This window comes from Hetaerina americana, unplaced genomic scaffold, assembly GCF_022747635.1.
Source record: "Hetaerina americana unplaced genomic scaffold, ioHetAmer1.1.p SCAF_9, whole genome shotgun sequence".
Classification (NCBI taxonomy): Eukaryota; Metazoa; Arthropoda; class Insecta; order Odonata; family Calopterygidae; genus Hetaerina; species Hetaerina americana.
In genome coordinates this window covers 46,450,827-46,477,134 of record NW_027287538.1, presented here as the reverse complement: position 1 = coordinate 46,477,134, position 26,308 = coordinate 46,450,827, and the positions used below count along the sequence as shown (strand labels likewise).

Sequence of the window (26,308 nt, the reverse complement as noted above, 5' to 3'; positions counted from 1 at the left end):
ATTATATAAAGGTTATCCGGAGCCAAATACAATTAAAGTCGTGTTTGAATATGATTGAAAGTTTATTGCATCATTTAGCTGGATTTTTTTATTTTATGCCTAACGAATACATAGCGTTCTTAAGTATTTCATGAATTTATTCTCAAAATAAAATAAGAATTGCATATAAAGAATGAAGTCAGGACGTGAATCTTAAGCGACAATATTTACTTTTAATCTCCCAAAAATATTCAGTCAGTGTAAGCATTCAATAACGTTATTTATGTGAACAGGAATCGCACTACCATCGACCCTAATTATTGAAATGTCATAATTTGAAAGAAATATTCTTTGAGCAAAGTAGTCTTCCGCTCCCAGGCGAAGAAGGCAGAATGGACGGTGATATATCCAGGGTCCTCCGAGAGCGCCGTTGGGTAAGAAGGGATATGAGGGTTTCCGCAGCTTCACTCCATCAGCAGCCCAAAGATCCTGCGATGAGGTGCGAACCGGCGAGCTGGCTCCTCCACTCTTGCGCGACGTCGCCGTCTCTCCGTCGAAGGGTAAGGCCTGCACAGGTGACCTTGGGGAATGGGGGTGATCCACTGCTGGGCAAGGAGGCTTTCTTGGATCCCCATTTGCCGCCGACGACGAGGAGGGCGATTGGTTTCCTCGAAGAACAACGACGTCCCTTCGATGGGGAAAAAGTCCTCCGGGGTGCCCTCCTTCCGCCTCCTGGAAAATCCCGGCCGCGGACGCCGTGACGCGAGCCGGGCGAGCGAGCGGGAGAGCCCTACCACCCTCCCTCCCTTCCACCTGAGTCACATTACTCCCCCGCCCCGCCGCTGCTTCCACGAAGCCCCGCCGTGGGCTCCCCCATGAGAGGGGAATGGGACGCGAGGGGGGAAGGCGGAGGAGGTTCTCCGCTTAAAAGCACGCTGCCCCATTGATGGGGCGCTAGTCGATCGCTCCTCGGGAGAGAGTGAGACAGAGAGTGAGAAGGGGCCAACGGCGAGAGAGGATTGCTCGTCGACTTGCAGACATCTCCGCACTCGAGCGTTGAAGTCTCTGCCGGAAATTGAGTTCCCGCTTCCGGCCGAGGAGAGTGCTCGTGGAGGAGTGTTTGTGTCCACCTGTGTGTTTGTGTGTGGAGTGCAGTTCAAGGGGTGAAATGGGTCTCGGGGGCAGAGCCGGGCGTTGGTCCATCTGGGGACGCAGCGGCTCTCGGGCCGCGGAAGAGGAGGTGGCCCCAGGCGGCGTCCAGGGGTCCATAGGCGCCATCGGCGGAGACACCATGGGGAGTGGACTTAAGGATGACATGTGAGTACTCCACGGAGGCTCTGGGGTCGGGAAGGGTTATTCATTTCCCATTCTTTCTCTTAAGTTCACGTCGCACCGGATTTTTTTTCATGCATACGCGAACTTTATTTGCACTTGCTTTGACATCGTAATAATCGTAACACTCTTTAAAGGAGGTGGAATTAGGTATATAGAAAAATGTCACTTTGAATTCGTAGTCCTAGATTCGAACCCTGACGATATGGAAGTAATCCTGGCTCAGCTTTTCTCCCCCTACTCCTTCGGGCAACGGGCAATTCTTCCGCATGCATAGTTTCGGGGGTCAGCATTTGACCCATAGGGTGATCGTTGTTTCCTCTCGATTATCATCTGGCTCATTTTTTCTTGTTTAGAGGCGGGGTGTACTTCCTCATTTCAGTACATCGCACAAGTGTCCGCCCCGGGGAGATTTCTGGCTCTGAGACTGGTCCGTCCACACACCACTCAGTTGGTCCGACTAGGGAGGGGTGGTTTCTCCGATCCCACTGCTATGCTGTTGGCCGCTGGTTTGAGGGGTATGGTGTCACCTTCTTGGACAGATAGAAGCGCATTGAAATGGGCGGTCGAGAGCTGTGCGTGCATAGGGCCACCAATGCCCTTGCGGTCAATATTTGAGGCATTAGAGGTGAATTTATTCAAAGTATTCTGATGCCTATTCCCTCCGGTAGGTTATGTCCGGTCCTTGGTCCGGTCTTTCTTTCTTAATTTTATTTGAATTCCCTAATACCTTCATTCCTGCGTACCTAAAAAAAATTCCCCTTCTGCCACGGTCTTCCACATTCCAGTATCTTTGAATTTGATAATAGCTAATGAAGTTTATTCTCGCCCGAGAAGGATACGGCCGTTGATTAGCGCAAATAGGAATTTCAACTTGAAAATCTGATTATTTCTTTGATCGTTTTCCAACTATCTGCATTTTATGATTTTATGTTCAGAATTCTTTGAGTGAATTACAACGTATAGAAATTATTCAACCTCTATCAGTATCGGGGATAAATATATTTTATAGAGCACGAGGCGGATTACACAACATTGATTTTGTTTTAATGGCTACAATATACGAGGTATGGACAAAGGGTCATTAGATTGTAGATCGGATTCCAGAGGAGAGTGCAACTGTTTCCTAGATGCAAAGCGTGTGTTAACCGAAGCGGTGTCACCTGTCTCTGATGAATGGCGCGACCTAAAACTCCCGCTCCCCCAATAAGCTTAATGCATTGAGTTGTCATTGCCGACGAGCCATAATGACACAATTATCAGTAATGTGTGCTTAACTTATTGCCACGAATTGCAAGGGGACCCGGCTAAATCCTTTAGGAATAACAAATTTAAATGAATGTTTCAAAAGGAAAAGTTCCTTCCTCTGACTTACTATCTTAGCCACGCATCAATCTTATCAGTTCAAGCGTTTCCAATTTCCTTCCGAGGTTGGCTTTCACAATGTCAAATAATTAACGTAGCCCAGGGACAAACCTTAAATGCTCAGGTAATATTAAGGTGGGATAGAGACCCCCTTGATTAATATTTATGCTCTAACACAAAATGTATCCTCTTTCAATTGATCTAGGACTTGCAGTATTAGAACTCACTGTTTTGGGGTTTCGGTATGTTCCGATTTGTTTTGGAAGACAAATGCCAACTAAAGCTTCCGGCTGCTTTCTGAAATTTTCATTTCACTATTTTCTCTTCTTCATGAAGGAGTTACTATTTTAGTTTGGATGGTGACCAGTGGGTCGGGTCGCGTAAAATGCGGAAGAAACCAACTTTTTTCATCCTCGGCTACATTATAATCAATTTCTTTTTCGACGCAATTAGCTTGAGATTATTTTGCTTATTAGTGGGAAACGTGTCGATTTTTAATTGCCGGGGAAAGGTGCTTTCATGCATAAGAGTCTCGAATTTCAATATATTTTTTCGTGAACCCTCGGTCTTTGTTTTTATATATCCCGCGAGTGTTTCTGTTTTGATGATGACTTGTTTCGCCTCACAAGCAATTTATCATAAAAGCTGGACTTTTTGGAACTAAATATGGTGATTGTCTCTCCTTCCATTACTACTGCAGGCGCATACTTTTTCAGATATTATATTTGTTCGTCTCCTTGACATTCTTGTTTTTCTCCCTTGAGGATAATTCCGAACATTTTTAACTTATCCCTAAACCAAACACAAACCGGTAATGATATTTAAGCGTGTAGTTAATAAATTGTAAATAAATATTAGTTTCATAACTCTTTAGCTTTCAAAACCTTTTGATTTCGATGAGAACGAAGAGAGTATTTTTCCAACATTAAAATAGCCCGACGTTTTTTTTTAAAGGGAGGCAAAAGTTTTATCTCAGCATGGTTGGCGCAGGCAAGTCTCCCCAAGACAGGGGGGCAGTCGTCCCAGCCGCGGAGTGGGACGAGCGGGCGACTTAGCCTTCACACATTATCGCCCTTTTCCCGAATTTTCGTCATAAGTTGTGGCACTTTATCCAAAACGTACGGGCAGGTTTATAGAAATAGGACTCGAACTTCACGTGCTCCCTCTTAAAACATTCAAGTTATGAAATATTTTATGGCACCAAAGTCATCATTACTGCAAGTCGTCAACATGCTGTCACACCATTTTTTCTACTTGAATTGTAATTAATTGAAGTTTATTTCGGTTTTTGTTTGCATTCCGAAAAATGCGGAAGTCATGTGCTTATCGGGAAAAAAATATTTCTGTGCACTTGACCCCGATTAAAATCTTAAGTATTGGTGGACTTCAATGTGGTTGGTGCTCGACTGATACTCAGAGGTTGTTTATATCAAATCGGGTAATTCCTTTTGCCGTCCTAATCAACGCCTTGAGGTGCTGCGTGATTCCATGGGAACTGTATGTGAAGCACCTCCCTTTTAATGCACCGCCAACAAGGCTGTAGTAAATTGTTTGGGTGGTATCTTCCCTCATTAAGATATCCCTCGTGATGACCCGTGACGTTGCGGCGACGTATTTTATATTAAGCTGCATTATTTTAAAACCATTTGTTTTAAAATATGCTCCAGACCCACTCAAGAAATGGTTTTAGAATATCCTGATATTTTATCGAAAAAGTAAGAAAATTTCCTCTTTCATATTTCTTGGGATGATAATGGCACGAGATATCGGTGGTGGATACGCACTGGGGGGTCGTGGGAACGGGGGTAAGGAAAGAATGGGGGCTTGCAAACCTCTGCGCAATGTTCATGATGATTGCATCAGGGGAAAAATTCAGTTTGAATGTAGCGGTCATCAATCATAGGCGCGCATCCATCTTCATTCCGTTCTCTGGAGTGAAGGAAGCAAATACTCGTATTTCATTCCAATTCTTTGGCCTAAATTGCTCTCTATTTCATATCATTTGTTCCATCACAATTTTCTATTGCTTTTAGTTTTAACACATCCCTCGTTTACTTAAAAATATGTTGCCTTCCTTTAAATTTCTCTGACTAATCAAATGAAAGGGTTGAGGCATCGTACGTGAGTGACCTTCGTCAATGATGGAGCGCCGTAGAGTTTGGACCCAGAGCTAGTCCGATTGCTCTTCCCGCATTTATCCCGAATGCATTGTTCTCTCGTCTCCCTCAACAGCTATCACTACCCCGATCCCTCCCTCCACGCTCTCCGGCTCCTCCCTATCCATCTTGGCGCCACTTTGTGCGGTAGGTACTCGACAGCGGCAGTGGTGCAGCGGGTTGTGACACCGTACTCAGCCGAGAAGGACACCATACATCCGCGCGGAGGATGAACGTGTCACTGAGGAGTCGACACCGTCCCCCGTCGTACGACGCCGCCTCTCTCCCCTTCCTCGTGATTCGTGACGGAAGGGAAAGGTGCCCCTCATTTCTTCCGTAATCACCCGCACTCCCACCTTCCATAACCCCGCGCTCCATCGCTTCACCAACATCCCAGTCCCTTCTACTCCTTCTGTCCGTCCCGAGACTCCCGTGCTTGGAAGTCTTCAGTGCGGTCGGAGGCATATTGTATCAGGTCACTCCCGTTTGACGGATTCTATGTGCTTAGGGTCCTGGATAGGGATAGGCGCGCACTTTGCTACCAATCGCATTCCAACAAAATCAAAATGGGAATAGACGAAAGCATCCCTAAATATTATTTCAAAAAACAACATTTAAAATTTTGCTTCAACACTCAAATTATTACATAATGCATGTAAGTAGGTATGCATGTAGAAATGTTTCCCAGAGGTTATGTGTGAGAGGAATTTTATATTCATCTATTCTGTGAAGCATCACTTGAAAAAAAACACTCAATTTTTTTTGATGGTCCAGTGTAAGAGTAGTTACGACTCACGAGAAGAGTAGGGTAGGAGAGGAGGGTAGTTAGAGTGAAGAAATGAGGGAGTAGGATATAAATGACCGAAACAAAAGGCCAGCAGATGAACGATTGGTGAGGGAGCAGGAGGTGAATGTTGCCAATAGGAAGGAAGGACAGGGATGAAGGAAGTCGTTAAATAGCAGAGGGAGGCTGTGTAGAGAAAGAGAGGGGAACAAGACCTGTGGGTCCGTGGAAAGAGGTTTGATTGAGATGGGGAAGAGTGGTAGAATGGAGAGAGGATTGAGAGAATCGGTCGTGGGTGGGATATGATTAATTCAATATATACGACAATCATACAATCCCAGATAAATCTGTCTTTTTAAAGGCAAATACATTCTGCTTCTAATGTTTTCAGTTGAGGTGATGTGGCTGTGGGAGAGGAGGTAAGAAGGAAGGAAGAAAGAGGACAGGTTTAATCCATTGTAGCAGTTTTCAAAATTAAGTTCATCAAGGGCAGCATTTCGTGGAACTGGAAGAAAGGCAAGCAGGGAAGGGGATTGTAGGAGACTGACTCTGTGCGAATTTCCAGAGAGTTGATGCACTGACTAATGGAAAGGTAAAACCAAGTCTGCATTTTTAGGCAATATCGCTGTTCGAGGAGCAAGGATATGCGTGAAGGGATGGAAGAAATTTGAGAAGAAAGGAGGGAGTTGTTGAAGGAGTGAATATTTAGAGAATAAGACAAGTGGGAACTTGAGAGGAAAACGTTCTTTATTGAAGCGTCCGGTAATTTTAAGGACTTCACCACGTTTTTAGGATATCTGAAAGTAACCGATGGACATTTGTGTATTTTTTTGGCTGTGGTTATGTTATTGACTATAATGGAGAAATGATCTTTTGAGAACGGCTTGGAAGAATCGAACGACGGGGAAGTAATGGGTACAGAAAGAGAGAGAGAGAGAGATTGCTGTGGTTACTTTTGGGAGGATTGTCTGAGTGTTTACGGATTTTTTTTTGCGTGGAAGGAATTCCGGGTAATCGTTACGGAGGAGAAAGGCATGGAGACTGGAAATAAAAATGTCGAGGGAATCACGGTTATTACAAATGCTGTGACCTCGGATGGACAGGGAGTAGGGAAGGGAGCATTGAATGCGTGAAGGGTGGAAACTGTTGAAATCTAAGTGATTTAGTGTGATGGAATGTTTCACATGATTAGAGATTTTTACATTTGGCAATGAAAAACCTCCTCTTATGCTTACTTATAATATGTTTTCACAAATCTTCTTAGGAAGGAGTGATTCTTAAAAACGACCGCGTATTTTCTTAAAAAACTTTCCCCGCGGTCGGCTGAATGTGAAGGTGACTCCCAGGTATATCTTTTGAATCCTCGACGAGCTTTGCTTGGTTTTGTACCAACTTTTATTGAAACCTGTGAACGAATTATCGCTTCTCTCTCATATCCTCGAATAAGGAACATTATGCCTGTTATTATATTCAAATCCAGAGAGTAGCATTAGTTATCAGGGAAGGCGACCGAAAGCTGAGGTCGTTTACTTGATTTGTTGTCTCCGTGGTAAATTTACGGACTTAACGCAACATTTTCAAAATGGAAGAAGTAACCAGGTAATTCCACACGAACTTCATTAAAATAGGAGCTAGGGTTTTGAAGTTGGGCATCATGGGTGATGATGACGTCAAAATCTAGGTCGTATTTTATTGAAGTTCGTGTAGAATTACCAGGTTACTTCTTTCATTTTAAAAATGTCATCGGCGTAGTTTGAAAAAGGTAGGAATTTTGATAGAGAGGGTTTTTTGGGAATAAGAGATGGATGGAGAGAAATTCGGCGTAGAAATTACCAGCCTACTGTTAAAGAGAGGAACCAAGGGGTCACAAAATTTAACGTCCCATCCGATGGGCAGCGCATTTCACTTGAAGTTTGCGCACGAACAATAATTGATATACCTCTAAAAAACCAGCCAGGTTTCGAACGTAGTTTCTAGTGTTGGGAAGCTAGCTCACCATTCACCACTTTAACACAATCTTCTTTAAATCCAGCCGCCACGCCAGCTCTTGATATATTCTAAATCGTTTGATATATGAACCCGACATCTCTTAGAAATTTCCTTTCTCCTTCTCCCGCTTCAAACATTTCCCACGACGTCAATGTCATATATAGTATGTTGATTTCGACTCCTTCCACTTAAATGCCAGCGACATTTTTTTCCGTTCCCAAGGCAGGAAAAAACATGTCGTTATATGTATATTTGTACGTGAGGTCGCTGTGTATTCTATTTTTATCCGAAAAGTGGACACCTTTCGCCATGGGGTGACCAAAAACATGTGAGATAATGAGAAAAGGGGTTAAAGATGGGGACCTTGAACTCTTTCTGGAGGAATAAGGGGGCCTGATATCTCCGTGTTTTTTCGGTTGGAGCGTCGAATTGTGAGGGCCATTTCTACGAGACGGTCGGCCCTTCGAGGAGGATGATTAGATTGTGACGGCACGCATGCGATTGTCGCATTCTTAGTGATTTCATTGTTGCGTTGAACACTAATTAGGGTCTCGGTAGGGGAAAGCAGTCACGTGATAATTTTCACGAATGCCATGTTGGGGGGACCGACTGGTGATATACTCACCGAAACTCATCGTTCCACGTGGGAACATCAAGGTCAAACAAATCATTGCAAGGGCATGGTACGCAGTAAACAATTTAAACAAGGACATGTGTCGACAATTCATTCTATGAAATTTCCTTAACTTCGCTTGAAAAATTTCTCAAAGCAATAAGAAAGCTGGTTGCTCTGGCTACGTAGCCACATTAGAAATTCTAAACGTTTTTTTCATGATTTGAATCGCCAAATACAACATAATTCCCTGATTACCGATGGAATCTTTTTAGCTTTAACTGGTGACCAGTCCTTTTGTCCTCCCTGTGTTCCATAAAGTTCACGACGCTCATGTGTTCAGATAGGTTACTTTTGTACTCTGGGAATCAAAGCAAACCGTTGGAATTTATAAATATAACACGAGCCAATTTTACTTTCTTTTGTCCTCCTTCACATAACTTGATTAAATACAAATACGAACAAGTAAATCCGCGAGTTGGGGCAGCATATTTCTCTTCGACTCTTACGCACAGAGTCTTTTAAGTATTACGTTAACATATCGTGTTCGGTCAATTTACCGCAATACGGTCGCCAACGGAGGGAAAAATTCGAGAAAAGAATTCAAACAGAGAACGAACACGTTTCAAGGGCTTATAAAGTCGTACTGAATTGGTATGCCTGGATTGCATTCCGTCCCGACCGGAGGAGACCCAGCCTACCCCCTTGGTCGTAACCATATCAAATGAAGATTTAGACCAGATGATCCAATGATTATTAATGCTCTTTTATCATCAATACATCCCGATCTTCCTTTGCGCCCGGGGTGATGGTCTGGGATACATCATCAATGCTTAATGAATCCGCGAGCAAGAGCAATACTAACATGAATTTGCAAAAATTAACAGCTTCTCGGGAAGTTCAACAGGTGAAACTCAAAATTGGGATGGATGTAATCAAGAATATTGGGTATTGCTCGATGTAAATGCTTCATAATGATAAGTCCCTTAGAATTGTGCAAAACATTTTCATTAATATTTGATAGCATACTGTTTAAGGTAAAATTTGGATGGACACAGACTTAAGACCTCTACATTATATGCCTAGCGTAACAAAACACTCTTCTGTACACCCTTCTTCAAATCTGCATTCTGCCTTCACTCTCCCTTCATTCTGTCCAACATCCTTATCCTATTCCTTATCCCTTCCTCGTTTTTCTAACGTTCTCCCATCCATCACAGTCTTCAACATCTCAAAGCTAATCAAAACGCCCTCAATCTATTTTTCATGCCTCCTTTTGATTTCTCCCAGCAATCTTTCTCACTTCCTCTTTCGTTTTCCATTCCGTCCATTTAGCTTATTCCATCCACACATATGGAATATGGATGGACATAATTATTACGTTCTGTAATTTAAATAATTCCCAGGCATGCACCGTTGCGTTGACAATTTGGGAAAAAGAAAATCTTCGTCATGTTGGAATTCAATAGCTGCAGACACTAAAACCTCTGAGGGATTTTAAGCTAATGCCTCCCAGTGATTCAATTACAGGAATAACGAAGAAAAATGTCAAATGACTACTCCTTTGTGCTCGGGACTTTATTGGAAGACCTCAATTAACGAAGACAAGCACATAACAAAACGGTTTAAAAGAAATACATGGAAAGAGAACGCCTGTGCTCCTAAAATTTAATCAAAGCCTAACTGAAGCATTCAACTCCGCAGTCAATTTATATTACTTGACAAATATTTGGTCTGGAAAGTAGTGGATTGGAAAAACCTTAGATCATAATTTGTTATCAATATTTGAAATATTTCGTTCTTGATGTGGAATATTGATAATTATAACAATAATTAAAAGCTTTGCTAATTAATAAAGGACATGGTTGCCCGTAGGGTATGTTGGATGTAACATACTGACTTGGAGGGCTCTGGTTCGATTGCAAGTGACTCTACCGGTGACAATACCCTTAGCTGTGCTATTTTCCAGAAACCTGAAGACAGCAAGGGTACGGGAATTTTAATTTTTTTAATTTTTGGACCCATTTGACCAATGGTTTCCTGGGTCCACTTTTATTTTACTTCACAGTTAGTTGGGGATTCCTTTGAATCTTAGTTCCCCTTTTTACAAACAATAATGACACATAAGGAAACAACATACATAACAAAACAGACAAAAAGACAAAAATAATCAGACAGAAGGAAAGTTTTTCTAAAATTTTAACATCTACAGGTGCTTATATAAGTTGGGAGTTAAACTAATGATAAACAATTCAAGAAAAGAAAAAAAAATCACTCAATAGACATATAGAATACATTGCTACATTTTACACAAAATTTTACACAAAATATTTCCCAGTTAGTTCGCTTGTTGTGGTTCACTATTTGCTAGTTTTCTTATTGCAAATTTTCCGAGCAGGTTATTGTTGTTCTTTAGGCAGAATTTAATCATTTCCCTAAAGCTCGTTAGCTTCTCTTCCATACTGTTCCATAAGAGTTGCCGCTCTGTCTCATAGAAAACACAATCCTCCACTCTGTGTTCTGCTGTGTCTTCTTTTCCACAGTTACACAGAGGGGTAAAACATTTCCCTATGAAGTCTAAGTAGGAGTTAAAGTTTCCATGTCCGGTTAACACTTGTGTGCTTGCTGATGTGTGTTTAATATTTAATTTAATCCGGTCACCTATGTTCGGAAATATACGGTGTGTTTTCCTTCCCTTTTCTGTTCTGTTCCATTCGTCGTTCCATTCTCTATGTGTTTCCTGTCTCAGTAGTCTTTTTAATTTTGATATTTGTACTACATTTTCTGCATCTAACGAGAGGTTGAAAAACTCTATATTTAATTTTTTCCTCGATTTGTTTGTAGCAATTCTTTCCCAAATTCGGTATTTTAGAGGTGGAGTTGCAGCCACTATGCAGAGTGCGTCGCAGCTCACGGTGGAATAGCTGTTGCACATCGGAAGTAGGATAATGGCCGCCCCTTATTACCTTCAGAGTGTGTGTACGTCATGGCTTTCTTAGTATGGGGAACTATTGACTCCTTCCCCCCGCTTTTCTCCTCGCGCTTTCCCGCACCTCTTCAAAACACGGAAATGGCGATGGTTCGGGTACATAAACACATGCACAAGCTGGGATAAATGCCGAAAATACCCACCAGACTGTTCCGTTTGTTTTCCCACCATTCGACCGCCCCCAGATGATAGTGATCACGCTCGAGGTATTTAAGTGTGCGCTTTTGAACATGTGCCCGCGCGCGCGCGCGTGTTCTGGGACACGTAAATACACTTTCTTCCGATTCCCGCGGGCGGAGAGTTCAACGCTTATGAGCGCCTCGAGAAGCCATTGGGGGAACCGTCCCACACCCCACATATAGTATGCCCCACCAAGCCCCCGCGAAAGAATTCCACTCCACAAACCATGGATCCTAACAAACGGAGAAACGCAAACGAAATGGCTCTTTGCAAAATTTTGAATGCGGAATCGATTTATTCGAAGATCGAATGGATTGAAAAACGGGGTGAGGAAGTAGAAAAGATTTTGTTTCTTCCCCTGCAAGCGGAAAAGGAACGATGGGACCTACGAAATAGAGACACTTGAACACACAAAGCACATGACCTATACGATTATGAGAAGGAGAGGAGGGGATATATGAATAGAAAACGGAAGCATTTAAATTGTATTCCAATAAGAGTATCCGCGAGTAATAATAGACCTAGAATGAAAACAACTTCAATGGCGCAATGAATAGACTAATCGGAAGGAAAACATTTCTGAACGCACTACATCATAACCAGTAAAGCAAACGTTTGGCCAAGTGCACAAAAGATAATATCCTCGTAAATAGAGTAATTATGGAATCAGCATTGACTCTTGTGCCCCAAGTGTCCTGGGAGCCTAAATGGCATAAGAGATAGATGTACATCTACATACGTCTCGTATTAGAGACTGAGATACGGCTATTATTGGTTCGTGACGTGCTATGCTTTCATTTAAATCAACTGGTGCACATCAGAAAGGAAAGAATAAGACCAAGGTTTACACGGGAATACACTACAATAGATGGAATAAATTTTTAAAAATCTGAAATGAACTTCCATCCTAATGACCATCTACGCCACGAGGAACCACGATGGCGGAATATTCCCGGGGGCTTGGATCCGCCAACCGGCTGAGAGAAGGGAAAAGGGAGGGGCGACCCTGACGGAAGGATGGAGAGGGGAAGTGAACACTGAAGGAAACCTGGAGAGCGGAACGGGAAGCAGTGGTGGAACCCAGTGGACAATGGCGAGGAACTTCAAACCTCATGCTACAAACACTCGATTAGTGATAATGGAGTGTCATCTTAGGTTTCTCTAATTACCCAACGAGCCGAGGAATTAGTAGTTTCCTACTACCAAGCCCATATTCTCCTTGAATCGCCCCGGGGGAGTTCAAGAGAATGCGATCTGAGGATCGTAGGTGCGGAATGTGGCACTCTTGCCCGGTGGCTGTCGCAGACGTAATCATACCATCCCCTTCACCACCTCCATTTTACCCCCACCAACTTGTTGGGGGAGGGGGATAAACCAGGAGGTATTGTCCCTCCCCCAACCTATTGGTCAGTTTTGAAAGTAAGATTCCAAGTCCGTCATCATCATCACAAGTATTTGATTCCTGATTGGTTTACTAGCCTCATTAACCCTTCTATATTCGGTGTTTATTCCCTCACCCCCTTGTAGCTTCTCTGTTTTGCATCCTTCTTAATTTGTGCCATTACTTGTCCGTTTTTCTACCTTGCCTCGTTTTTCTATCTTTCGTTCAATTATTTTTCTTGCTTAAACGAGATTGTACAATACTAATACGAGATGGTACGATCGTACAAATACGAGTCGTACTTTGAGACTCATGGTATTCTTATATCCACCTAGTTCGTCTTTGCCGTACAGTTCTCCATATGGTCCTTCCCTCTTCACTACTCTTCGATATACTTTCTCGTTCCTCACTTTGTCGGTCCATTTAATCTTCAGCATTCTCCTCCAGTATAATGTTTCGAAGGCTTCCATTCTTCGCTGGCCCACTTTTCAAATGCTCCATGTCTCTGATCCATATAACGCCACCTTGTCCCTATACTCCATGCGAACGTTTTCACGAACTGCCAACTTGTTCGCAACCTCAGGATCATTGAACTTAGTACGTGGATGCCTCTTTTCAAGATCACCTTCTTAGGTTTGCTAGATATCAAGTCCACGGAAAGGATGAAGGGATGATTTTCGTACGTGGATCCCTTCTTGGAGAAGTGGTCTCTGTGTTCATTTTGAAAGGGCTAGAAGAACTGAGGGTGAGGGAGAATAAAGCAAAGATAAGAACCCTAGAGGTGAGAAGGGGATGGGCACGTGTACTTCTGCCAGTCGCTTTTGCTTACCTCATTTCATCCCATTTTTTATGCTCTATTCCACTCCCACCTTCCCCCACTTTCCACGCGATCCCTCTCAGTTGACGCGAGAGTTGATTTTTTTTCTAAATTTTCTCCACGTTTCATGGCTCCTTTTCTGCTTAATTCATTAACTCACGCGGAAGTTTTGTTTCAACATCTTCATCGGTCCGGGAAATAATTTGAGGCGTTCCAGTCGTACGACCCACCGACCCACCCACCCTCCCTCCCTCCCCAAAGTGAAGCCGGCCGTGATTTATTTGCCGACCTTGAGCGAGAGCGTAACACGTGCTACAGAAATCACCCAACGGATTCGAAATGCATTATCGAAGCGACCGACCATTCTCTACGGCCTTCGGCGATGGTTCGATCCATCGAGCACAGTCAGTCATTCTTCCCTTTGGGCTACGAACCATTCCGACACCAATCACTCCTTCGCTCTCTCATGTCTGATAGTTACAAATTTCCAAAAAGGGCGGGGAAGAGATGCGGACCCCTTCCCCAAGCGAGACCCCTTCCCGATGTACCGGTGGGTGAGACCCTTAAACAAGCAAGCAGCACCTTCTGAAACTATTGTGTCACAACTGAGACACCGTACACGCCATTCGACTGTCCAATGACCGCATTTGACCTTTCAATAATTCTGAAGGCCGATTCAAATTGACCGTAAGAGCTATGAAATTTGGATTTCAAGGATATTGGTGAGAAAATGATAGTTCAAATTCCTCCCCAAGAACTTGACGTAACGCGAAAGATGGCTCATGTTCATATTTTGTGAGTTTTAAGTGACTGAGTTCCCCAATCACGTGGGAGAACGAGTTCTTAAGTTCACCAATTGCATGCAGTCATGAATGAAACTCGAGCGCCACAAGTGACAGAAACGTTCAAGCTGATGTGAACCGGCTATTTATTCAAAACGGGTGGCGAATTTATTTGAAATCATGAGAGAGAACTCGTTTCTTTGCGAATATTTAATTAATAAACGAGCATTGATAGACATCCACTTTTACGTATAAATGTTCCTCTCATTACCATTATTACGACTTCAGTTGTTTCTATAGCTAAATATATTGTCCCTAGATAGTAGATAGTCCCTAAATTGGTAATAAACGGTTTGTCACCAATGGTGCACTTAAAAAAGCCAAATCTCGGCTCCGGATGGCTGAGGTTCCCACACTTGCGGCAATTTGAACGACGCACCGATTTCTTCGCACGCTCACGGCTAAGTTACATTGATTTTTTACGTTGCGTTTCTTACGTTAACATCTTACTTGAAATCTGAACCGACCTTTAAGACTGTTCCTCTCACGTTCACCGCTTTAAGGGACGCAGGCATCGGATTACTTTCAGCGATAACGACCGGGGGGAGTGGAAAATTCAATAAAAATACGAGAACTACACAAAATGACTAGATGATGACTCTTATTTTTTGTGGATCTTCCTAAAGTAAAAAACTAGTCTCCTTTTAGAGTAAATTTTCCGAATAAAAATTAGGTTTAGGGCATCCTGATAGTATAAACCCTAGAGCTTTAACCCTAGCTATTTTTTTCACCCTATTTTGGTAACAATTTTCAAAAATTCGTATCTCACTCCCATTATGACAATGAGAGTCCTATGGGGGCTAATTTTTTTCGTTTTTTAATGTAAAATCACGTGACACAAAGATTTTTTTTTTCAAATTTTATCGGATGAGTGAAAAGTTTTTTACTTAGTGATATTTTCAATCGCTCTGGCGTGTTTTTTCGCCCCAGTTACCGTTCTAGGGTAAAAAAGTACACAAATATGCGAAAAAAGTATATTATCGAAGTTTTTTGTGTCATTTTCATTTCCCAAATAGTTGTGTCTTTCGTTGGCCCACCCAATCTATATCCGTAATACTCTGACTTTTCTCCATTGCCGAATACGACAGACGTTTTTGTGACTAACTCTTTAATGAAAGTCTGGCACGGAAGAAATATTGCTTGGAATCAACATTTCTAGACACATATGTACGTTGAATTGAGAAATACCATGCTGATGTGGATTCATCGTCCGGCCCGAGCTGGTAAAACTTAGGTTCGAGATGGCGCCCCTCAACCATCTCCCCTCCTGACGTCCCTCCTTCCCAGGTTCCGATAGACGAACCGGTAAATTCTTTGTCGTCTCACCTTCGTGAAATTTTCCAAAAATTCCGTAAATGTGTGCGAGTCACTTGGGACGAACCGATAGCAGGACGACAGGGGAACAGGAGTATACGTATAGGATGGACTTAAGTCTAAATAGTTCTAAAATATGGGAATTCACTGGAATGATTGCACATCAAATTATTTCTTTGTGTTGCGACTTTAATCTATTTTTAACTCGAGGAAATTTCATTCGTTCATGTGCTCGGCTAAACCTTTCGTTTGCTGTTAGAATATAATCTGAATGGATTTCTCTCTCCGCTTGAACTGAGGCCTAAAAATGTTTTCCAAATTCGAGCACTGTAGAGAAATTTTCATCGTCCCGGGAGGACGTTGTGATTTTAGATTTCGCACTCTGGCGCTAAACGATTGTCAGTTGTGAATCCGGTCGATGGTATTGGAATGAGAGAGCGGGGAGCCCTCTATGATCTGGTTTTGTAAATATTCGCACCCAACGTAGGAGAAGATATAAGTAGTTCCACCGTTGCCCGTCGACAGAACACGCAGCGCTCAACACGACGCCGCGTGGTCGGGAGGAACTCACAGGTGTTTTGAAAATTAATCATGAGGAAAGAAATAGTTGCTGTCGTTTTTAACCTTCGCTCTCATACATTTGCATACATTCCTTTAGCCAAACAGCGATCAAAACTTTGCCGACGGTATCTCGAAGGAGAGAACGGAATGCGATATAATTAAAAATTGAAATTGGGAGTTTTCTTAATATTTTTCAATAATTTGATGTAATATCCTGTTCTAATGGAAATAGCCGAGGATATCTTAATTTGTTATTATTGTACTACTATGATTCATTACCTAATTTCATTAAATGCCATTCAAATGTCGTGACATTCCTCCTAGATTCATTCATTGTTTAATTTTTACTCGCATGTGCGAGCAGCAGGTTTGTTATGTTTTGCATCGTTCTCTGATATTTAGGGGTGGTATCAGGATTGACTTTAGAATTTGAAGTTAGGCGAAGGTGGAGGGACGTGATGTCACAATGTTGTCTGCGGGGGGGTTAGAAGGTCTCTAAGCCAATAATGAATGTTGCATTTTTTTAACATAAAATTAATTCAAATTTTTTAAGTTTTGGTAATTTAAATAAAATGCTTTGGGGCAGATGAAAGGAATATTATAGAATATCATTTATAATTTATCGATATCACTCAATAGTACGTAAAATGCTGTGCCAGAAGTCGGAAGTTAATCGTGGTGCGCTTTTGATCATAGCAGAATGGATGTGATGCGATAGCATCTACAACTAGCCCTCCTAGACTTTAATAGATCGGCGATGGATTTTTATTTCCCTTCATTTTATCCCGATGATTGAATATACAGGTACAATTTTGTGTCATAATCGGTCCTTTTGGTGCCGTAAGAAAACTCGGGTGCTCGGTACAGATTACGGCTACGCGGAGGGGCATATGTCTCCCGATAACAGTGATTTTCCGAAGGAGCGACGTCGGAGATGCGACCGATGACTGAGAGGGAGATAGGGAGGGATTCGTAGAAGTCACATCGGACGCCTCGCACATCGGGAATTACCGCGTGCGTATAACGCACTAGTATAGGTCGACCCCTGGATTCTCCCTTTAAAATTCCGTTTTTTTTCGCATATTTCGTGCATTAATTATATTTTCTAGTTTTCCTCGTAATCATTAAAGTCTGCTAATTTTTCCCAGTAAATTGCTTAAGATTACAAATCGCGAACTTTTTTTGTTGAATGCATACATTTCAAGTAATGTGGTACAAAAAGGAATATCACGTAAATTATTCTATAGTGTAGATGATTTTCTAATGCATACCATTTTAAATGTATAATTGGAATGTTAATCCCAAAAAATTTTAAATTGTATGTATTTGTATTTTTCATATTGTTTTGATATTTTGCATAATGTTTTTTTATTGATATGAAGTGTAAAACATGTATTGACAAAGGCATGCATAATTCTATGCTTATGTTGAATGAGTAAATTGAATTGAATTGAATTTAACAATTTTGACGGAAGTTATCTAGTTGTAAATAATCGACATTTATTTCGGTCATCTCAATCTTCCGATATTATCGAGCATTATCGTCTATTGCGATTTTTTACTCTTGCCGAAGTACTGCGTTAATCAGGCAACATTAGCGGCAGTAGTTTTAGGGGAGATCAAAGTCATTACGGCGACGTCATTATGTGACGGCAATGACAGTGATTTTCGGAATGCGACCTTGTAGAAATCTAACTCACGTCTCAATTAAAATATTTTTATGACTTACTATAACTACATTTTTCGGGTAAAGGTCAATCCATGTATTTTTTAAACTAGATTCTGTATTTCATGGTTGACATATATATGAATAAATATGATACTTAGATATTATCCTCGCTATAGTCCCTCCCCCTGGTTCTAAGGTGTCGACAGTCTCTCTATAGATGGATAGAAGGGATAAAGACTTAAGACTACAGAGTGCGGTCATCTTAATTTAAAATAAATTCCATTCAAGTGCTCGCTATGGAGTGTTGATGGGGTTGTTGTTCAGGTACCAGTCATTCACGCATGAATATGTACTCCAGCAACACTAAACGAAATAGTTGACCTTTATATTACAATTAAAATGTTCTTACTGTTAATTATCAATTGCTCACATGTTGTGGAGTTTTGACCGTTAGCCATTTGATATTGCGGAATTTGACTGAGAGCTAAGGGGATTTGCGCCATTAGAGATTGGTGAGTAATTTGGAAGTGGAAAGACTTTCAGAGAATGAAGGAAGGGTTAGAAAAACCCTCCGTCAGTATTGGCCCACACTATTAACGATAGGCGCCAAGGGGTCACAAAATTTAAATGTACCATTCGACGGACAGCGTGCTCCACTTGAGATTTGCTCCATCCAATCGGCACCCCGAGTAGGGTTCGGGTAAACTCTGAAAAATGCTTACACCTCCTGAATTCGAATCCGAGCATTCGGAGTAACAGTACATAATCCACCGGACCATTTAGTCTCCTTTTATTAATCATGCGAGGGATGTTGACCAATTTGTAATTTTCTTTATGGCATTAATAATATCCTTAGCAGTTTTCAGTAGGTATGACTGCTATTTTTATTTTTGTGTGGTTATATGAATTGATCCCTAGAAAAGGTAAAATTTCTCCTGTTAATGTATGTTACAGGCGTTATGATTCGCATAACTGTTACTTAATATAGCTCAAAGTACTCTTTTAACTGATTATTATTAAGTCGGCAGGATTAATAAACCTGGCACATAAACCGATCTCAATTAGATACTATTGCAGCGCTAAAAAAATCAAACAATGTTCGGTGAAATAACTTAAGATACAGAGGCACCTTTTTATTTAAAATTCTGAGGATAAAACAAGTCTCCCTCGAAATGCAAAGTTTTTTAACATAGGTTACAAATAAACCATCTGGGACGCGAAAAATTATGAAACATATGATATTACTAATGATGATTAAGAACGAACGTGACTTTTTATTGCGGAACGAAGGCGAAGTGGATTTCTATGGAAAAGCGTTAATCTGACCGGCAGGCCGAAAATGGCATTGAAAGTTTTGGTAATCTCTGTATTACCACCCGGGTGGCGGCATCGTTCCTACGAGTTAACCGGGAGAGACCACTCGTCCACCGCACCCGGGTGAAGGGGTCGACCCCCGCAAACCTCCCTCTCTCATCCCTCCCTCTCACACATAGAGGGGCGGTGAAGAGGCAACCCCTCCCCATTCCAACCTCCATTCTCCCTGACCTTGTCCCAAGCAGTCGGCATTGAGGCGTCCCCTCGCTCCCTCCCTACCCAGTGCGAGAGGAGGAATGAGGCGAGATTTCGTCGCCGCAGCCAGGAGAGGTCTTGCCGCTCTAATCCCACCCCCTGGCGGTGAAAGCACCCCGGCGGTGTGACGTCGCACGAGAAACTGGAGCGAGCGCAGTTTATACGAGAGTGACGTCACTGTGGATTTCCCGCGCGAGCAGTCCCGCCTTAATTCTCTGCATCACAAAGTGCGGTCAATGTTCTACCGTCCGCGATCGTTGGCATTAAGGGCATACTGGTATTAGAATAGCAAAATCTGTAGAATTATTGAAATTGATAAACTGTTGCGCAAGTTACCTTATGGAAAAATAATAATTTTTAACCGCATTTACAATGGCCAAATATGGCGTCGGGCGTTGAGCTAAATTCACTTCGTAATCCAGAGCATTTGTCCACACTCACTGGGAGCGAAACTCTGGGGGCTCCGTTTCACAAATATCAGAAAATCATTCCGAAAAAAATCTTCACGAATGCATTGATGTAAAACTTTCAAAGTGTCTCATGTAGTGTAACTCAGGCAAATTACAGTTGCTGCACCATGAGCAGATTTTGTGCACACTAATAGCCTAGTCGTAAAACTGACTTGTTAATTTGATTAAATATCTCCTGAATGCATCTATGCTGGAATCGAGCACCATTGATTCGCGTCCCCCCCTTCCAAGAGGCATCCGGAGGGGAATGGGAACTCCAATAAGGGGTGAGGTGTGCTGATTGTGCACCAGGGGGTGAGATGAAGGTGAGGGTGGGGGTAGGAGATTGAACTCCGAGCGAAAGCGTCCACGACACAAGTAGTATTATGATGACGAATTAATCCTCCGAGTCAAGGGGATCTCGAGATGGAGGCGTTGTGCTGGACTGAACGGCGGAGGGGAGAGAGGGGGTTGAAGCGATGGTCTCAGTGTCGGCGTCGCACTGATCCGGACGCGGTGTTGCACTCGACTTCGAGGGATGTCGGTAACGTTTGCGATTCAGCGTAGCCCCCCCCATTTGCCCCGCAGCGGTCCCTGGTCCAGAGTCCGTTCCACCCCTCCAAAACCCCGCTCTCTCCGGATAACATGTCACTCCAACGCGGAAGTATGTGCGCGTCTGGGGTAGGATGAGTAGACGGCGGACACAACTATTGGTTGACGCCGTCGACGGTCCCCAAAGGCCGCCGGGCATCACTCCCTCGATTACTGTCTGCTGCTCGGCCTTGGCCCCACCCCCTCCCCCGGTGTGCGTTTTTCAAGGGGAAGAGGTCGAAACTTTAATTTATTGAGTTAAAGTTAAGAAAATACAAAAAATATAGACAAAAACTCTGTAACTCTGCAGTTAATGTCAAATATTAAAAAAATTCCAATTCTTCTCAATTCCATGCAATAAAAAATATTGGAGAGATTTTTCAACAGATTTATTTCGCAAAAGAACATTATCTAGTGGAAAACTTACTATTTTTTCTGTTTGACCTTCATCTCAGCCTATAGGAAATTTGTGAGGTTTATCGTCAAGAAATTAAAATATACCACTTATTTTAACATTACACAGTAAAGAAATAAATTTATACAGAACTATTGCGTACCAAAGGCAAAAAAATGCGTCACTGAAGTCAATTTTCCGGAGTATTCCTATTATTAACCAATTACCGCTTTTTCTTTGTCTCCCGATTTCGAATCTTGAAATTTTTCCAGACCTGCTTCGAGAATCTCTCTGAATATGAGTGAATAAATGAGTTAAAAGTGACCTTATCTGCTTTTAAATCAATTTTCAAGATATGAGTGGCGGAAATTTCAGCTCCTTCATTCTTTAGCAGTTTTCAGTCGTGTTTGTTGCTGGGAATATATTCCAAAGCCTTCCAAGTCTCCCTTTAGATTAGGAATCCCTTCGTGGGCGCCAAAACCCCTTTCTGTCTCCAGGGATGTGGGCGGGAGTTGTAAGAGCCATTATAGCATTGCATATTAGGTATTTTGGGGAAGATTATTTATCACAAGGTGGAGAGATGAAACTGGTGGTTTCTTTTACAAACGCCCGTTAACCATGTAGATCTCGAAGTGAATATAGGAAATATTCTTTTCGCATATTTTTAACGAGATTTTAAACGAGCTCGAAAACACAAAAACATTCCGATGAATCTAATCTGGAACTTTTTTCAAAAGATTACAAAAAAAATCAAACGCCAGATCGGCTTTCGTCATATTCATATCTCAGCTCTTATCGGGTTTTATTATGACTCTAATTGCGACCTTCAGTGATTTCAATGGCGTACATGCATAAAGTCGTTTTCAAGAACTTGTAGATTTTGGAATGTGCAAATCTAACAATATAAGCATTCGTATACGTGAGGTGTTTTACCGTGACAAAACGCTGCGTCTTGCAATACTTCTCTGTACTCTTCTGTAGGTAATCTTCTTCTTCTGTTCCAGCGCCTATCTATTTCCATGTGAATGAGTGCATATTCGCCATATGGCGAGTTTTCGTGCATGAATGAAAATGTATAAACATATATATATATATATATATATATATATATATATATATATATATATATATATATATATATATATATATATATATATACACACATATACACACACACACATACGCACATACCTACATATGCACACATATGTATGTATATTTATATATATATACATAAATATACACACACACTGTATATATATATATATATACATTCATGCACGAAAACTATATATATGTATGTGTATAAATCTTTCTTCCCCGCACCTCCTCTCCAACATGGACCGGATACTCAAGTCCTCTGCTACCTCGAAACCTGCCTCGAAAAATTTCGCAGAAAACTTTTCTGCCTATGTTTCTTTTCCAGTTTTCGCCAATGACCTATCCTTACCTCTACAATTGGCTCAATAGATCCCGCCACCACCACCCCAATATATTTACAAACCTGTCTAACATCCCTTTACCAGCTCGTAACCCATCGGAATTAATATTAGAACATAACCTATTCATCATGATAAACAAAATAAACGAAAGATGCACCGTCATTTTATGTTTCACGTCCCCCTGAGCCATCAGGTGGTGCTTAAATATTCAGGGCTGTCATGACCGTTGCACCACATCTAAAGTTAAAAAAAATATCTGATATTATTCTATTCTTATTTATTTCACATTACTTAATAGTGTTTGTTCATGGTGTTAGAGTATGTTTGCATGTATAAAATCAAAAATATTTGGTACTTCAATTCATATTATTTTCTCTCCATAAGTGTTCAATGTATTTGAAAAGTCATATTTGAAGTAATTGTAAGCTGAGGCATATTCTGTCTTTTGTTATTAGTTTTTTAAATAGGCATCCGATATTGGCGCATAATAAAACGATCCATTTACTGTTAAAAAGTTTAACTATGTATATTCTACGCTACATCATCTATGTTTTCATTTTTAACCAGGATTTCTGTTGTTTTTGAGGATTTTTGTGCACATCATTTTGTGTTGATACTGATAGTCAGTCCATATTTGATTATTGGTTCAACAATTACTCGTTATGCAGCCATTATTTCACTGCCATTTACAAAATGTGTAATATGAAATATCTGATATGACGCCTAAATTTACTATTTAGTTTTTGTATATGTTCTTTAAATTGACACCAGTAACGATTACAACAAAAATGTATTCATAATTGGTCTGTGAGGAAACAGCTATGGACAAAATCGTAGTTTTTATCAATTATTTAGCTCAGGTTTCGTCGAAGCGAAATAAATATACAACTTTTAGAAAAACTATCTGTGATGAATAAATTATTTGTTGAACTTCGCGAGAAAAAATTAATTTTCCAATTTTTATTTTAAAGAACACGATAAATGTAGAATGATGTTGGTAGTTGAACATAATAAACTATAATAATGCATAAACAGCACATGTTAACAGCACTTATGACAGATGGAAAAAACCAAGTCCTCAGTTTAAATATGAAAGGACATTTCCGAAGATCCCAGATTAAAATCTAGTTACAGTTTAGTCAGATTCTATGATCACTCGTGGATTGGTATTACATGTGGGGTGGAGTGGGATGGGGATGAGTCCTAATTGGGCCGTAAACTCATATCTATAAAACTAGACATGGAATTGAGATGAAATCTTTGAGTGTTTTTTTCGAAGAGTGATTACATAACGGTAGGTCCACATATCGAGATAGTGCCGTTATTTTTCCGCCAAATACGAAAAATGAAACATCATCCTCCTCAGCAACGTCGGATAGGAATCACAATGCAAAGATTATTTATTCCTCGATCGAGTCTTTTCTTGCGGTTGCGTGCTGTTGCCGGCCACTATTCACTTCGGAGTTTACGAAAACCGCCTCTCGATGACGTCGGCGAAGATGGGGCGGGTGGTGGCATGAGGGGGGGGGGAGAGGCGCGTGGAGGGATGGATTCCACTTCTCCCTCTTCCCCCCTCCGGCCACTCAACCCTTTCCCTCTCGAGATCCGTTCTCGATTTGAACTGGTCGCGAGAAGCGGTTCATTTGAAACGGGACATCTCACTCTACCCGCTCCCTCTCTCTCTCTCTCTCCCCCTCCCAATCCCTCTACGCACGCACGCAGGGCGTCTTCTCACCACCCCCTCGGAAAAACACGTTTCTCCTTGCCCTCTCTCTCCCCTTCCCCCCCGCAAAAAGACCTCCTCCACTTAAAAACTCTCCTCTCTTCCCGTCGTACACAGAGTCGAGGTGCGGCAGTCGGAGGGCAAGCATCAGCAACAGCTCGTCGTTGACGCCGCCGACGACGACCACTCGGGTCACCAGCACCAACAGCAGGAGCACCAAAAATCGTTGCCCTCTCCTCCATCTCCTCCAACCTCCTCCCCCTCTACTCCTTCCTCGCCACCATCCTCCTCGTCTTCCTCCACTCCTCCTCCCGCGACTACACAATCCTCCTCATCCTCTCCTCCTCCGCCTCCTCCTCCACCGCCATCCTCAAACGTCTCCCCAACACCGCCCGGGGAGATGGCACCGGCCAAAAAGCCACCTTCGGTGCACGAGGTGCAGCCGCTCATCAAGGGGCAGGGTGCCGCCGTGGTTGTCATCGATGGTTCGGCGGGGTCCTCCAAGAGGCCGACCGATGGTGACTCGACGCCAAAGTACAAGAGCGTGGATGGACGTCCAGAGGAACCGGCGCCGCTTCTCTCCCCCTTCATGCGGCAGGTGAGTCCAACGACCGTCCTGGGGGGGTACATGACTCCTCCTTTAGAAGTGGGAGGGAACACGGGTACGTTCCTTCCACCTTGCCCCTCATCAGTGTGATGTTTCACGGTCCGAACGCACTGTTTTCGCATTAAAAGTTCGCTTTCGGTGTCCTACCAATGAGGCCTAGACGTTCTTGTAGTCCTCGTGCCTTCCGCACTTACTTGTTGGACTGTTTCAGATCGTGGACGAAGGATCTGGAGCATCTCTTCCCTTCTTGTTCTCCTGAACAAATCGAACTGTTTCCTTAGTTGGTTTACGAGTGTTTGCCACAACGTGTTGTGTCTCAAGCGCCACTGGATCGCACCAAAGTGGGGGATGATCGTAGGAGAGAATATCGGCTGCTATCAAGGGGGAAAGAGGCAAGCCCTGTGCCGAGGTCGACGTCTCTTGCACTCATTAAAGCTCCAGGGGATTTCCTCGACCGCAGTGTACTCCAAGACGCAGAGGATTGGGTTAACCAAGTGGCTAGTGGCTACTACTATATCCTTCAAATACTGAGAGCTCGGGTTCGAATCCTGGGGATTGGAGATTTTTTCTGTGGTATTCCTATTCCTTTTTTGAGGTGCACTGCAAGTGGAGTACCCCGTATTTAGGACGGGGCGTCAAACTGTGGGGGTCACATGGAACCTTTTACCGTTTAGAGGTGAGGTGACCTCGCGGGAGACCCTTGCGAGAGTCCGCAAGGGTCTCTCGCGACCGGAGGGGTTGAATCCTGTTGAGAGGTGTATTCGATGACCAACTCCGACTGAAAAACCTAGTCGTGTAGACTTTCAGTGCAGCGCAGTGAGCAAAACCTCAAAAAGTACGCGGGCAACGAGGTGGCTTCTTTATTTGAAGAGGATTATTTCAGTTCGAGATTGATTTTTCATCCTAAAATTGGAATGAACATACGATGCGAAGTCAGTTCTTGTATTAATGTCGTCAGTAGAAATCAAGTAGTTAGGGGGACCTATTACATATCCTTGTGGTACCCCGGATCTTGCTTATGTCTTTTAGGATTTATAAATCATAATTCTGTGTTTATAATAACATTAAAAGGAACCAGCCTTGTTCACTAGTTAACCAAGCACATTTTTGTTAGGTAGATAACCCCCCCGCCAGGGTTACGTATACGTCTCTCCCCTAGAACACCGCAGCAACTTGTGAATAATATTTGGTCAACTCTCTCGAAACCACAGTTCAATCATTCGCGGGTAGACTCTTCGGATTCGGCCTCGTTAGTCCCTGTACTGTTATCCCAGCAGGTGTGGCGGCCCTCGTAAATTGGGCTGCGCTTGGTGTGGATTTTATCATGAAGTCACTTGAGGTCCCATGTCTCCAGTGCGGTTCTCGTCCTCCCTCCGCCTCCTCTCACTACTCCCCTTCTCTCCCTCCCCCACAAGTCCATCTCCTCATCCCCTACTCTTCCTCCCATCTCCCTCCTCCTCCTACGTCCCTCTTCCTCCTCTCTTGCCTTCCGCGACCCAAAATTGCTTCTCCGCTTCTGAAAGTAGAACTTGCCGATATCAGAACATTCCCAGTGGTTTTCA

At 42.5% G+C, this 26,308-nt stretch overlaps 1 protein-coding gene across 1 annotated transcript in view; it reads left to right on the top strand.

The window, feature by feature from the left end:
• The first annotated feature begins 983 nt into the window (after positions 1-983).
• Positions 984-26,308, top strand: part of LOC139698679 (facilitated trehalose transporter Tret1-like) — a 48,449-nt gene continuing 23,124 nt past the window's right edge. Inside the window, exons 1-2 of the mRNA XM_071597552.1 lie at positions 984-1,296; positions 24,257-24,737. Coding sequence (XP_071453653.1) covers positions 1,148-1,296; positions 24,257-24,737 — 630 coding nt within the window. The 5' untranslated portion in view covers positions 984-1,147. The remainder of the gene's footprint in view (positions 1,297-24,256; positions 24,738-26,308) is intronic.